Raw genomic sequence first — 13,608 nt, forward strand, 5'->3', positions numbered from 1 at the left:
CTGAGACCAGAGCAGCTAGAATTCTCAGTGCCCAGAGATTAGATTGTTCTTCACAGGTTAGAAGCACTCCCAGTGCTCTTTTCTCCACGTTCCTAAGAGCTTACAGCCCAAGACCAGCCTCAGACTGACTTCCCACCTGCCGGTTCCATCAAGTTCTCTTGAAAGCTCTTTGACTGGAGCTTCTTGTGTCTTTTCCCTGAAGACTCCCAACTTTGGGACCCAATGAACGTAGGCTCCCTCAAACTTGTCTGGCAAAATGTTCTGTCTCTTCATCTTCCACCTAAACCCTGAGGAAGCAGACAGGCCATGGCTTTTCATGGCCCTGCGTAGCCCAGGCCTACTACAGACTCGGTTCAGCTCTCGGGCCTCCAGGGCCTGCTCCTTCCAGCTGTCATGATTTGATTAGATTCTAGTACACACAAACCTTATCCCATGGACTAATGTTAGTGACGTCTTCATCCCCAGCTAGTGTGTGATTCTACTTTTGGAGGTCTTAGAAACTTCAGGAAGTTGGTCACTGCAGGCATGCTTGTGCCTGATCCTCAGTTCCTGTTCAACAGGACATGGAAAACCTCCACCATATGCCTGTGCTTGTAGTGCTTTCTGGACCGATCTCATGGTCCAGGCAATCCTGGTACTGAAACTGAGCAAAAGAAATCAAGGTATTCCCCCAGTACTCGGGTCACAGCCATGCAGGCTCCTTTGGCCTTCGCACCTGAACTAGTCTCAGGAATGCATTCACTGGTTACAACAGAGACTGCTTCCACTGCTGTATCAGCCACACAGCACTGACTGCTCCAGCACACAGTTTGTTGAGGCTGTTGTAGCAGAACATCAAGACCAGGGGATTTATAAAGAATGCAAGCGTATTCCTCACAGCCCAGGAGCCCAGAGGTTACTGGAGTTCAAAAGTTGCCTTGGTGTACAACCTTTATATTCTAAGCACTTAAAACTTCCTCCTGGTTCTCCTACTTGGAACCTTGTATCTTAGACCACACTGAACCACAGGAAATGTTTGGCCTCTGATGAAATCTGGTTTTGTTTGAGACATGATTTTTCTGTGTAGCCCTTGGCTGTGCAGACCAGGCTGGTGTTGAACTCAGATCCGCCCACCTGCCTCTGCCTCCTGAGTGCTGGGATTAAAGGTGTGTGCCATTCTTTTGAGAGCTTTGGCTTTGCTCTTTGTGCCCTGCTCTGCATGCCTCCTTGCCTGGCAGCATTGCTCCCAAGCCTGCCTACGGTTCTACAGCAGAATCGTCATGGATGGGCAGGCGTCACATTCCAGTAGCCTGCCTACACCATGTGAGCCTGACCCAACACCTACTAAAGCTAGGAGCTGAGTTGGCAGGCTGCTGACCCAGGTTTTACAGGACCCAGCTGGAGGCACTGTCTACTTCAGCATTTCTGCAGTTTACCAGCAACCCCAACCTGTAGGTCTGTGTTTTCTAAGAAAAGGCATGCTCTTACTTGAAGGCTGCTGACAGCAGGTTTAGAGGGGAAAGGTAGGAGGAGAGCTGGGGACAAAAGACAGCCTGCCTACTTTTAGAACAGATTCTGAGACCAGGGAGAACAGAATGATACTCAGGACTATCAAGCTATGTGGAAGCCCCAGTCCCTGCAAGGTTACAAGAGTTCCAATCTGAGGGGAAGGCCACATGGCATCTTTCCACCAAGCAATGCTGTATTTGGTACTGGTTTTAGTCAGAAAGGATGGGAGGAAGCCTGATACTCTCTTCTGACATCCAAGGGCACTGCATGCATCTGGTGCAGAGATAGGTAAAGGAAACATTAATGCACATAAATAAGTCTAAATTTTTTAAAAGGTATGATAAAATACATTTCAAAGATGGTACAGAATTTACACACTACAGTGTAGCCTGGTCCAAATATGACCCCACTGAGGCTCTCGTCCCTCAATCTACTTACAGTGCAAGGGAGTGACAAAAGACAACATGGTCATGTCTTCCTGCTTGGACTCCAGGACACAGCCCTGGCAACAGTACTGGCTGGACAGAGGGCAGCTCTACTGTGAGTTTGAGGCCATGCAGATACAGAACAAATGAGACAGCCCAGGGCTTGCTGCTGGCTGTGCTCCCTGTTCAGCTTCCTCCCTACACCAGGAATCGGCATTGGGAGCCTGTCGGTTCCCCAGCTGTACTCAGTTGGTCTACATCGAGGGAGGACGGCTAGGGAGTGGACCCCGTGACCTCTAGCCCACTTGGTATCACCCAGGATTCTGAATGTGTTTTCCTTTAGGTAAACCAACTTCACTTGCTACTTGTTAGTGGTGTTTTATTTTTTTGTTTCATAACCAGCTTCAAAGATGTGAATGATTAAAAACCAGGAGGCCATGTGCCTCCTTTCCCTCCCCAAGTCAAGTCATGCCCACCCCAGGGCAGACAGACATGGCTGCCGCAGGTTTCCCATCCTATGGAGAACATGAGATTCATCTAGTCAGTGGAATCTGGCTGTCACAGGTTGCCTGTCTTGCTGTCAGCACTGCCACTGGCCAGACCATGAGTCTGAACAGACGAGGTGCCACAGTGCAGCATGGGAGCTGAGCCTCAGCACTGCCTCTCCTGGGCTGGCTCAAGACCCCAGCCATACTCAGGCTAGTGAGTGCTTTGGTGTGTAGACTTGGAGCAAGTGACGCTACAGAGTGACAGATATCTAGGGTGGGGTAGCAGGTTAAACTTTCACAACTCATCATGGGGGGCTTAGACACTAATCCCTAGAAACATAAGAATGTGGCCTCCCATCAAGATGCCACCAGAGAGCAGCAGCTGCCATCCAATGTCTAGCAGCAGCCTCTCCCTGACCAGGCTCTCATGTTTCCTCCACACCTGCAGACAGCTGTTTAATCTGCCTGCTGTGTACCACTTGTAAGGCAGCCCCCGCAGCCTGGCGCAGCTGGGTGTCCAGAGCACTGCGGAGGTCATTTACCTGTACATTAGGAAGAGAGTTAAAGCTAATAATGACTCCATCCTTTGGAGCCAACTCCTGCTCTGGATGCGAGGTAAGATCCCGCCGCCGCCTCCTCCGAAGGTCAGAGCCAGCCTGCACTTTTAGGTCTCGGTTAGGTTTGGCATTCTCTGGCCTCTGACCCCCAGGCACAGCTAGTTTGGGCCCAGAGTTAGGATCCGGTCTCTGCTTTGTCTCCTGGATGGTGGCATCCTCTTTTCCTCTGTGCTGCTCCGCAGCAGGTATGTGAACCCCTTCGGGGGCCTCACCTTTTACCTCTGGGTGAGAACCCTGACCTTTGTCAAAGATGGCCCGGGGTTCTTGCTGAAACCTGGCTTGGGCCTGAAAGTCCATCCCTGCTGGCCTACTAGCTGGGACAATGGTGGGTCCTGACTGCCTGAGCTTTGTGCGAGAGTCCTCAACTTCTGCCCCTACCTTAGGGGCAGCCTCTTTCTGAGTATCAGCACCAGGATCCATTGCTTCCTTTCTAGTTTCCTTCCTTTCTTGGGAATCTTCATCAAAGACATCTTGGCGCTGCCCGGCAACTTCCTTGGCAAGTTGCTTCTCTGAACTCCTGGGAACCTCAGCAGGGTCTGGCTTATGCACTGGTTCCAAGTCCCCTGGGACCAGCTTCCTCACAGCTTCATCCACCTTGAGGGCAGCACCTTTCTGGTCTTCTCTCAGCTTATTCGAGGCCCTCTCGGGCTCTGTGTCAGAGCCACCAGCAGGAAGGTCAGCAGGGTCTCTGCCCGGCAGCACCTTGGCTTCCCCCACAGGTCGCAAAGGCTGTGCAGGCTCATTTTCCAATGTCTCCCCAGCATGCTCATCTGGGGCCCCAGCATGTTCAGCCTCCTCCTGTCCTCTGAGTACAGCTACCCCAGGCTCTGGCTGCATGTCTGCTGAGAATGAAGGTGAGCATTGTGTTAGCCAAAGAAATGGACACAAGTTGCTGACTGAAAAGAAACTCTGAAGCAGTTAAGAATCACCAAGAGCTGGGGAGATGACTCTGCAGTTAAGAATGCTTGCTGTTCTTGGGTGGAGCAGAGCTACTTTCCCAGTACCTACTCAGGAATCTCACCCGGCTCTGTAACCCCACATCTAAGGGATCTGAACTCTCTTCTAGCTGCCACATGCAGACACACGCAAACACGCATAATACTAATAAATACATTAAAAACAAACAAACAAAAAAAAGATCAGGACTGAAATCTTCACACTTTAGGCTCTGAGCCTCAAATCTAGCCCCAGACCTGGTGTGTCTGGCTGTCCGTTCCCCAGGGCTGGGTTCTACCTACCAGGCTTAGGCTTGTCCTCCTCACCCTCCTGTCGCTGCTGCCGGATCTCCTTGTGCTGCTCCTCAATCACTGCAAGCAGCTTCTCCTGCTGGTCCAGGAGGCGCTTCTGCTGTACCTGCTGCTCTTTGATCACCTGGAGCAGTACGGCATGGTCCAGCATCTCTGCCCTCCCAGCTTCTGGTGGGGACACACACAATCAGAAGCACTCCAGATATGGTGGCCAGACACCCGTGGGACTGCTGGCCTTGTGATGCTAACAGTGGCCCATGGGGAATCGGTCCTGCCACACCCATATCTGCAACACCGTCTGCATCACCTCAGTCCCAGTGGCACCGAAGTGAGGTGCTGAGCTACGGCTAGAGGGCTAAGCTCTAACCAGGGCAGCCATCCTGCCTGCTTTTACTCTCCCCTCAGTGGGTCAGACACACTGGTTGATCCCAGATCCCTGTCTGTTTCTGGCTGAAGATGCATGTCCACACAAAAACTGAGAAGGAAGCCAGAAAGTTAGTTGTAGGTTCTCTGAGCTGTGTGGTTCTCCCCTACTGCCTCACACATTTGTTCTAGGGCTAACACTAGAGAAAATAAAACCTAAACGCTATCTTTAAAACAAGTTTTAATATTTTTTAAATGTTTCTTGCAAGATGAAGAGAAGTTTTAAAAACAAAGTCTTCAAGTGGAGCGTGGCCTAGACACGGGATGACGGCTGGGCACCCAGGAAGGAAGGGAGCTTTATCTCATCAAGCCACCAAAAGCACAGGTAGGAGACCTTTCTATTCAGACCTGCTGTATCCTGGCCACGAGATCCTGGTGGCTACTGACAAGCACAGCAAGGGCCGGCTGGCTTCCCACTCCAGTCAGCACTGGGCCAGCCAGGTATCACAGCAAGCATCCAAGGCAGGTTAATCTTCATATATTTTTAAATTAGGCATCTTTAGAAGATGATGGGTTAGGGACTAGATGTCAGAACATGAAAGTGTCTTGTGTGGGGGTGGGGGTGGAACACACCTTTAGTCCTAGTACATGAGATTTAGGAAGCAGATCTTGGTGAGCTATGAGGCCAGCCAGGGTTATATAGCTCCCAGCTGCAGGGCACATACTCACAGGTTGCCACTACTAATTCTGAAGAAATTCATTGTCAGTTCCCAAGGGTCACAAGTGTGTTCCCATGAGCACACCCCAGGATCTTCCCAAACCCTTCAGTAGACCGTGAAAGAAAAGGACCATAGAGAGGACGCTGGGGCCCACCATGAAGAAAGGAGTTGACCTCAAGAAATAGCTCCTCATTTTTCCAACATCTAGGGTCCAGACAGTGTCTTGAGAAGGAAAGACCTTGCAGCACAGGGCTCCTTTCTTCTCCCTTCACATAAAAAAGCTCAGAGCAGTGTCCCCACAGCCCACCTCACAGAACATTCACTTGACTGTCAGTCATATAAGGAGACACAAAGTTACACACAGTGCTTGCACTTCTAACCTGCTAATAGCAGGATTCTGAAAGAGCAGGCCCCATGCCTAGTGTACGCCTCAGTGGACTAGCCATGAGTTGGCTCTGGGAGAGGGAAAAGGTGCTGTGTCCACTGGAAGCCTCACGTGGCAATGTGAAACAGCATGGTGACTTGGCTTTTCCAATCAGAACCTACCAGGACCAGGTGTACAAACGGGATCGAAACCTTCACAGGAGACACAGGCCACACACAGCAGCAGGTACATGCAGCCCCAACCCTGTCTCTAGCTCAAGTTTGGGTTACTTAGAGACACCATTAGGCTGTTCTCTAAGGACAAGACCACAGGGGCTGAGAAGGAAAAGGGAACTGGAGTGTCAGAGAACCACGCCCGGGGGCGGGGAGGGGGGAAGCTGTATCTGGAGGGGTGCCACTCCAGGACTTCATGCAGGGCCCTCAGGGTCAGAATGTGCCACCAAGGTGCCGTTCCCACACTGTCAGAGCCTCCACACACATGCTTCTGCATCGCAGTCCTGAGCCGTACCTGCTACTAGCTTTTTAATCTCAGCTGTCCGTCCCATTGAGAGGCATATGGAAAAGAGGCACAATAGGAAACCATGAAAAGTCTCTTCTTCAGATAGAAAAAAATAAAATCAAAGAATCAAACATGTTTAGGTGACAGATTACAGAAACTGGAACCAACAAATATAGTCAGACTAAAACCAGAGACAAAAATAACAAGTGTGGAGAAGTTTCCCAAGCAAGTTGTGAGCTCTAACCAAGCAGAAGAAACCTCTGGGTTCTACCTTCAGGTCTGCACTGTCAGCCAGGGGCAGCCCCACATCAGCAGCATCAGCTGAGCAGCTGCTCAGGTCTGGCCGTTAGGGCCGAGTGAAGCAAAGTCTGGATCTTTTCAAGCCCGCTGTGGGGTAAAGTATGAACACCCAAGACAAGCCATGAGAGTCTGGCCTGGGAGACCACGTAGCCCAGGTCAGACTTCAGCTAAGCATTCACTGAAAACAACTGGTCAGGTGGTCACTAGAGGGTGCTGGATGTGCCACCACTGCCTCCCCTGCACAAGAACCACCACAGGGACGACCGAAAAAGTCAAAATGTTCAAGTGCCAGGGCAGGCCTTTACTTCATGTGTGACAAGGACACGGGGCACGCTGCTCATCACCAATGCCACCCCAGCCCAAACAGTGCACAGATCCACTTCAGGCACAGCCTTCAAAGGCGCCTTCCCTCCTGTGTCTCGTCCACCCCCCCAGCCTTTAAGCACAAGTGGTTTAACTAGTAACATGCCCACTTAGAGATGAAATCCAAATAGTAGTTAAAAGCCATGTGACCATGTGACACCTTTTTAAGGACAAAAAGGGAGATAAAACAATCCTAGAGAGGTGCCGGGGAAAGCTACTGTGGGAGACAGCAAGGGGTCACTGAAGGTGACCTTATCACGAAAACCAAGCAGGAGGGATCCAGGAGCACCCATCCCACCCCAGCTCATTCTGGGCTCCCTCTAGGGGGCGGCGGCCTCACCTTCCAGCTTGCTCCCTGCCTGGTCTCCACCTGGTTGCTCGGCCTCCTTCTCCCTCTGCTCTTCAGCCTCTGGCCTTTGTACAGAGAGGCCCGCCTTCACACCTGCACACAGGGAGACTCTGCTGGTTTGTTGGAAAGTCAAAGTCGGGTGTGGGCTGAGGGGCTGGCAGATGTTTCCTAAAATGACTCTATAGCTAGTCCCCCCAGCACAGTTTATCTTCAACCTGATGATTACCAGGGAAGTAATAAAAAAATATTTAACAATGTCAGGCTGATGGCAGTGAGCCAGTGTTAACTACCTTCACCAATTAAAATGCAAGCCCCATCCTAACCGGCTCTTAGACGGGCACTTAACAATGTGTTACCTGTCAAGCGTTCCTGCACTGTCCCCCGTGTGCACCACGAGAACAGCCTGGCACCTGACATTTAGTGGTCTGGCAACAACTGTGTGACAGACACTATAGAAGCTGTCAGGCTCCCAGGCTCTTCTTTACTCCACCAGCTGCTGAAGGGGCTGTGACATTCACATGCTAATCATGTGAACCTAGTGAGAGCAAGGGACTGAGGAGGACTAACCCATTCCTGCTGCACCCACCGAGGGAGTTCCCTGTGATGAACTCTGGAGGCTGACACTCACCAGTATCGCTCTCCACAGCAGTCTCCACGGGCTTCTGAGGGGCCCCTCCAGCCCTCTGTGCAGACTCCTTGCCTTCATCTGCTAACAGAGCATCCAGCTCCACAGAGACCCTGGCCTGGGGAACTGGATACAGGTCCTTATTTCCTGGTCTGGAATCTTCCTTCCTGGGCTGGACAGGTGGCTGACCATTTGTTTCTGGAACCTTCTGAGGACGTTCAGTTTCCCCTACTGCCAGGACTTGCTCAGGTCTCTTTCCTTCCTCTCCCCTCTCAGGTTCCTGCTTCTCCTCTGACTCAGGCAGAGGTGGTACCACCTGCCCCCTGCCTGCAGAGTCTCCTTCATCTGGGAGCTTGGGAGGCGGCTTTTTCTCCTCTGGCCGTTCTTGGTCTTGGCCTTCATCCACCACCACTTTGTCATGAGGAATGGGAGGCTCATGGCGATGGGCCTCACCCACAGGGACGGCAATACCTGGAAGCATAGGACAAGCAAAGGAAGTGAGACTGGAGAGAGCCCCCTTTACCCTCCTAGGGATCTCAAGTGTGACACGGCCATGACCTCAGTTCCCCTAAGCTATCTGAGGACTGCCAAAACTCCCGGAATGGTAATGTCACGAGAGGAACAGTAGTGGGCAACTGTCTTGGCCAAGGGGAAAACACAAGCCCTTCACAGGGCTGCTTAAGCCGTTCCTGTCAAGGCAGCTGGCGCCATTTAACACTTACCTTGACCTGGGCGATCCAGCTGTGCGGATTCCTGTTTCTCCTTGGGAGCTTCCCCTCCAGGCACATCCACTGGACCCTTAATCTGGGCCTGCTCCAGTACCTCTTTGTCCTCTGCTGGCTTTGGCTTCTCTTGGCTATCCTCAGCAATGACTACAACAGGATCCTGGACTGTAAGCACAGCACAGTGAGCCACCAGAAACCAATACAGGGTGGTCATTTTCCTAAGATCAGGAACATATATCAAAGCCAAATGGTAAAGTGGAGGTAGGTTTCTTCTTGTTTAATCATGATTATCAGCTAAATGGCACAAAATTCTTCCTTTTCGTTCATAATAAAAAGTGTCATAATTCAATTGATAACTGTAGATGATGACATGCTATGTAAACACAGCCACCAGGGGGCAGCAAGAGCACACAGCCAGGCAATGTTCTTAGGGTTCCAGCAGGGACCAACCGATGGCCCAAGGCCTAGGCTGCAAGGCCTTTAAGGACATGGTTGGGTGGCCTGTAAACCTCCTGCTGTTGGTGGGTAATTCACACCAGGTGAGACGACAACGTCGCTCTTCACATGCTCACAAGTGCACAGGAATCCATGTTTCATAGCAACCTCACTGGTTACACTGGAGAAAACTAGCTTCACTGAAAAGGCTACTTTTGAGAGCTTGGGATTAGCTCAGTACCAGCACAGCATAAACTAGCCATGGCATCATCCTAGTGAAGGTGGATGTGGGAACCTTAAAATTCTAGGTCATCCTCGGGCTAGTGTCAGGCTAGCCTGGACTACATAAAATCCTATCTCAAAAACAACAACAAAAGCCCCACAATCTATACACTTGGCAACCATAACAGGAACTAAAGAACTAATCAGAGGAAAAACAACCTTAGAAAACAGAAAGAATTGGGGCTGAAGAGACGGCTGTGTGGTTTGGTCCTCAGCACCCACAGAGGGGCTCAGACTATCTGGAACTCCACTTCTAGGGGAGCTGATGCATCTGCTAAGCTTTTCAGGCGCTGGGCATACACGTGGTACACAAACACACACCACGGCAGGGAAACACCCGCACACATACAAGAAAAAAATTTGGTTTTGGTGTTTTTCTGTAGCTGTGGCTCTCCTGAAACTCAAAGATCCTGCTGCCTCTGCCTCCCAAGTCCTGGGATTAAAGGCATGTGCCACCACCACCCAGCCAAGAAGAAAAATCTTTACAAACCACCAACAAAGGACAGTCTGCTCTGAGTGGTGCCTCTCATCTTCAGGTGAGGATGCAGCCTGCTGCTCTCTGTCTGGAGCCCTGGGGGAGCCCCACATGGCAGCTAAGCATCTGGCTCAGTGACCACACAGGTATGGGGTTGGCCTGATGCTCTTCTGAGAGGCCTCTCAGGAATGCCTAACCTGTCTGTATTCTAAGATAGGAAGTGGACTGACAGGCAGAGGCTGTGAAGGTTTTCTAGGCCCCACTGCCAGCAGCTGAGCTCCAGTAATTCATGGCTGCTGGCCAGCACTGGACATGAGCTCTCCAAGACAGAAACAGACCTTTCATTAAGAATGGATGTTGACAATGCCCTCAGCCACAACAAAACAAACTTCCAAAGCTGTCAGTTCTTACCCCGTGAGCCCCTCCCATTTGTTTCCAATTGCAAGGCAATACAGGGAGGAAACAGGAAACAGTGAAACAGTGTGGTGGTAGCTGTTCACCTGCCTCACGGGCCAGCTGACAACCAAAAAGTGAAGGCCTGGTGTGGCCCCAAGGAGGGACAGCCATGCTCAATGAGTAGGACCCTTCCTGAGTTCTACAGGCTACCATCCCCTGTGGTCATCAGGCCTGCCGACAGGGTTAGTAATTGGAGCTGCAAAGACTCATCTTTTGTCCTCCCATGGCAGCTGCTTGATGCCACGGTCCAGCAAAGTCCTGGGCTCTTCCCCTGCAGAGGAACAAGCCCACTTTCACCAGCTATCGTGCCTTCCTACGGGACAGACAGAAGTACTGCTTCCCAGACAGCAACTCCACTGAGAGCATCCTTTCCTTCTTTGTCCAGTACGGGCAGAGAAGGCCCAAAGGCCCACCTCATGAGGCCACGGCTTGTGGAGCCAGGCTTGCTGCAGGCTGTAAGTCCTCCCCTTCTCTCCAGGCCCTCTTGGAGACAGCTCTACCATCCACCTGACTATCAGGCTTGAGGTGCTTCTACCTCTGAGAACAGTTAGGAGAGGACAGCAGGCTCCACATTCCAATGCAGCTCTGCTGGTCACTGGCCTTTTGCGCTCTCCCTAGATGTCTTGTCAGCAGAGACGACAGAATTCACCCCTGCATGCTTGCATTCAACCCAGAGATGCTAAAACCCTTTGCCCTATAGATGAGGTCCTGCTGGTGCAAGAACAGTTCCACCTCTCAGAGCTCAGCAATCCAGGCTCCTGAGGAAGCAAGATAATTTAAATGGCCTAGTACTTTTCTGAAAGCCAGCCCCTGTTCTGGGAGCTTTCCTAACAATCAGTTTCTGCTTTGTTCTTCAGGCTTCAGTGAGGTCTGACTTACAATCTTTTGGGCTTAGCTGGATGGCCATACCTCATCTTCCTAATTATGGCTCACACAATAAGCTCATGAGAACTGAGGGCTAAGCCAATGACCAGGACCACACTGTAGAGCGTTGGCATCAGCAAGGAAGCCTTCCTTGTTCTTCACTCTGTCCCTCCTCCAACTGGCATGCACAGCGGGTGCATGTGCAAGGGAAAGCCGGTACTGTGCCCCTTGAGCAGCACCACAGCCACACAGATGTGACATAGGCCAGCAGGTCCCACAAGGACCACCACCTCAGGGAAAGCCGTAAAACAGCCCACTGCTCTTCCCTGGAAGCTGCAGAAAAACTGAATGAGGATATAGTAGGACAAAGAGCACGTGAGGCAAAGGGCTTTTAAAACCTCACCAGGCACAAAGGAGAGGTGACAGGACCCTTGTCAACAAGTTAGCCAATGAGAAAGGAACAGGGTCTCTCCTGGATGAAACCTGACACTGTCAAAGGAGCTGGGGTCTTTGCCACCTCGACAAGTGGCCAAGGCAGGCAGAAGCAGAAACCATGGAAGGTCCCGGAGAGGAAGCGATGACAAGAAGACAAAGGAAAGGTCTATCCTGGAGGACTCTGGGATACGGCTATGTGCCTAACCTGAGGTCACCTGTACATGACACCCACAGCACCCCATGGCTGCCTAGCATAGCCCCCTGACTTCTACTTCCTACTAACTAACCAGTGCTGCCCCCCATCCCTCCACCCCTGTGCTGCACTAGGGCGTGGCTTGAGCTGTGCTGCCCCACGGTGCACAAGGTGGGTGGGCAAGAGGAAGAAAGGAAGCAACAGCACACACAGTGTTCAGAGAAGGAGCTGGAACACTGCAAAATCCAAATTTGTCCCCAAGACCATCTAGGGAACCATTGGGCAAAGAGATAAATGGCCTAATTAGACTTTTTAAATGGATAATTGTCTTCTTGAGCATTTACAGGGACTCAGCCAGGCTCAGCAAAGGTCCACAAGGCCAAGCATGGGGCCTCCAGTTGCACCTGATAGTCACGTGTGCCACGTGAGAGTACAATGCAGTCACAGCATGTGCTGGGCTCTCACTGGAGCAACCAGATTCCGTCTGTGACCACAACATCAAAGCGATCAATAAACAAGGTTCTTACACCCAATGCTGCAGCTGACAGGGCAGTCAGAGAAGGCTCTTAGTCCCAGCCCTGCCCAAACCAGGCAAGGCCTCAATTAAGCAGGAGGCTGGGTGGCTAGAAAACAGAATTAGCTAAAAACAGACGGCATGTGGTTCTGAGGGGAGCCGTGTGTGTTGTTATAGCCTCCTGAAGAAATGGAAACCAGATGTTGCCTCAGAGGGCACAGGTGAGCAGGCTGCCTGCACAGTCTACAGAGATGGAGCACAGCTGCTGGCTAGGACTAGATGCTGCACAGGACAGCAACAGGAGCCTGGATGTGGACTGAAAAGAAACTATCAGCCCAATGAGGCAGAACTACATGGGGTTCTGCTGGGGTGACTTCAACAGTACCCAGTGCCACGATGTCCTCACTTCCCACAGCAAGGGAGCATATTCAGCTCCTAGTTGACCAGGATGCCACTGTCACCAGCGTGCATCTCTCTTTCCATGTTGCTGTTCCCAGCCAACACCTGTTCTCTGCCGGTAGCACGGACAGTGCCATCAGGCCGCTTCCCATCAGCTAAGGAGAGCATGTGCACCTCCCTCCTCAAGCAAACCTCTTCCCAGTTCAGACTACCAACTCTATGGCTACACTACACACGGTCCTCTGCAGCTCCTCGTCTTCAGCCTCTGGGAACCCCAGCTATCCACCAGGTTCCCAGTGACCTTGACTTCTTGACTGCTGGGAACTGTGACAGACAAGAGGACTCCTCTCTGCCTTTGCCAATCCAGGAAGACAGATGAGAGCGTCCGCAGCTAGCGAAGCTCTGGGCTGAACCAAGGAGAGTGGCCTAGGAGAGCACCTTGGGGCAGGAGCCCAACAGAGATGAGAGAAGCCCAACGACCTTGGCATCAACCGTGTTAAGAGTTCAGGAGCACCCAGCAGGTGCATCATAGAGTGCCCTTCAATAAGACCTTCTCTTCTCTACACTCCAGCCTCTGTATGAGGCAGGTGACTAGCCAACACTCCCACGATGGCTCAAAATCTGCCAGGGAGAATGATGTTCTTCCCTACTCAGGCCTCCCCAGAGCTGGAGCTAGACAGATGTTTCATACATCTGGATCCAAGCCTCACTGACTTTTAGTCTAATGGGGAACACCCACCACTGCCAGAGAGAGGAGCCAGGATTGCTGTTATCTAAGACAGTACCTGCTAAAACACCCATATCTGCTGACATTCATGGCTGCCAGGCAGGCTTGGGGCTTCAGCCTGATGACAAATACTGACCCTGAATTACCCTGACCAGCTATGCCTTGGAAGGCCTGGGGTGCATCAACCAGAATAAACAGACATACATAGAAAGACTCTGAAAACACATCCTGGATCC

The 13,608-nt window shown here is 51.5% G+C and overlaps 1 protein-coding gene across 11 annotated transcripts in view; it reads right to left on the bottom strand.

Annotated features, from left to right (window-relative positions):
• Window positions 1-1,858: 1,858 nt before the first annotated feature.
• Window positions 1,859-13,608, bottom strand: part of SLC38A10 (solute carrier family 38 member 10) — a 44,396-nt gene continuing 32,646 nt past the window's right edge. For 2 of the 11 annotated variants that reach the window (XM_080922714.1, XM_080922716.1), the window contains 6 exons: window positions 8,590-8,757; window positions 7,871-8,338; window positions 7,234-7,335; window positions 6,240-6,326; window positions 4,257-4,433; window positions 1,859-3,860 (listed from right to left, as the gene is read on the bottom strand). In XM_080922714.1, coding sequence (XP_080778840.1) covers window positions 2,827-3,860; window positions 4,257-4,433; window positions 6,240-6,326; window positions 7,234-7,335; window positions 7,871-8,338; window positions 8,590-8,757 — 2,036 coding nt within the window. In that variant the 3' untranslated portion in view covers window positions 1,859-2,826. The remainder of the gene's footprint in view (window positions 3,861-4,256; window positions 4,434-6,239; window positions 6,327-7,233; window positions 7,336-7,870; window positions 8,339-8,589; window positions 8,758-13,608) is intronic. The other 9 variants (XM_080922722.1, XM_080922721.1, XM_080922720.1 and 6 more) reach the window with 9 other exon arrangements.

The sequence above is a fragment of the Micromys minutus genome (genome assembly GCF_963924665.1).
Source record: "Micromys minutus genome assembly, chromosome: 10".
Classification (NCBI taxonomy): Eukaryota; Metazoa; Chordata; class Mammalia; order Rodentia; family Muridae; genus Micromys; species Micromys minutus.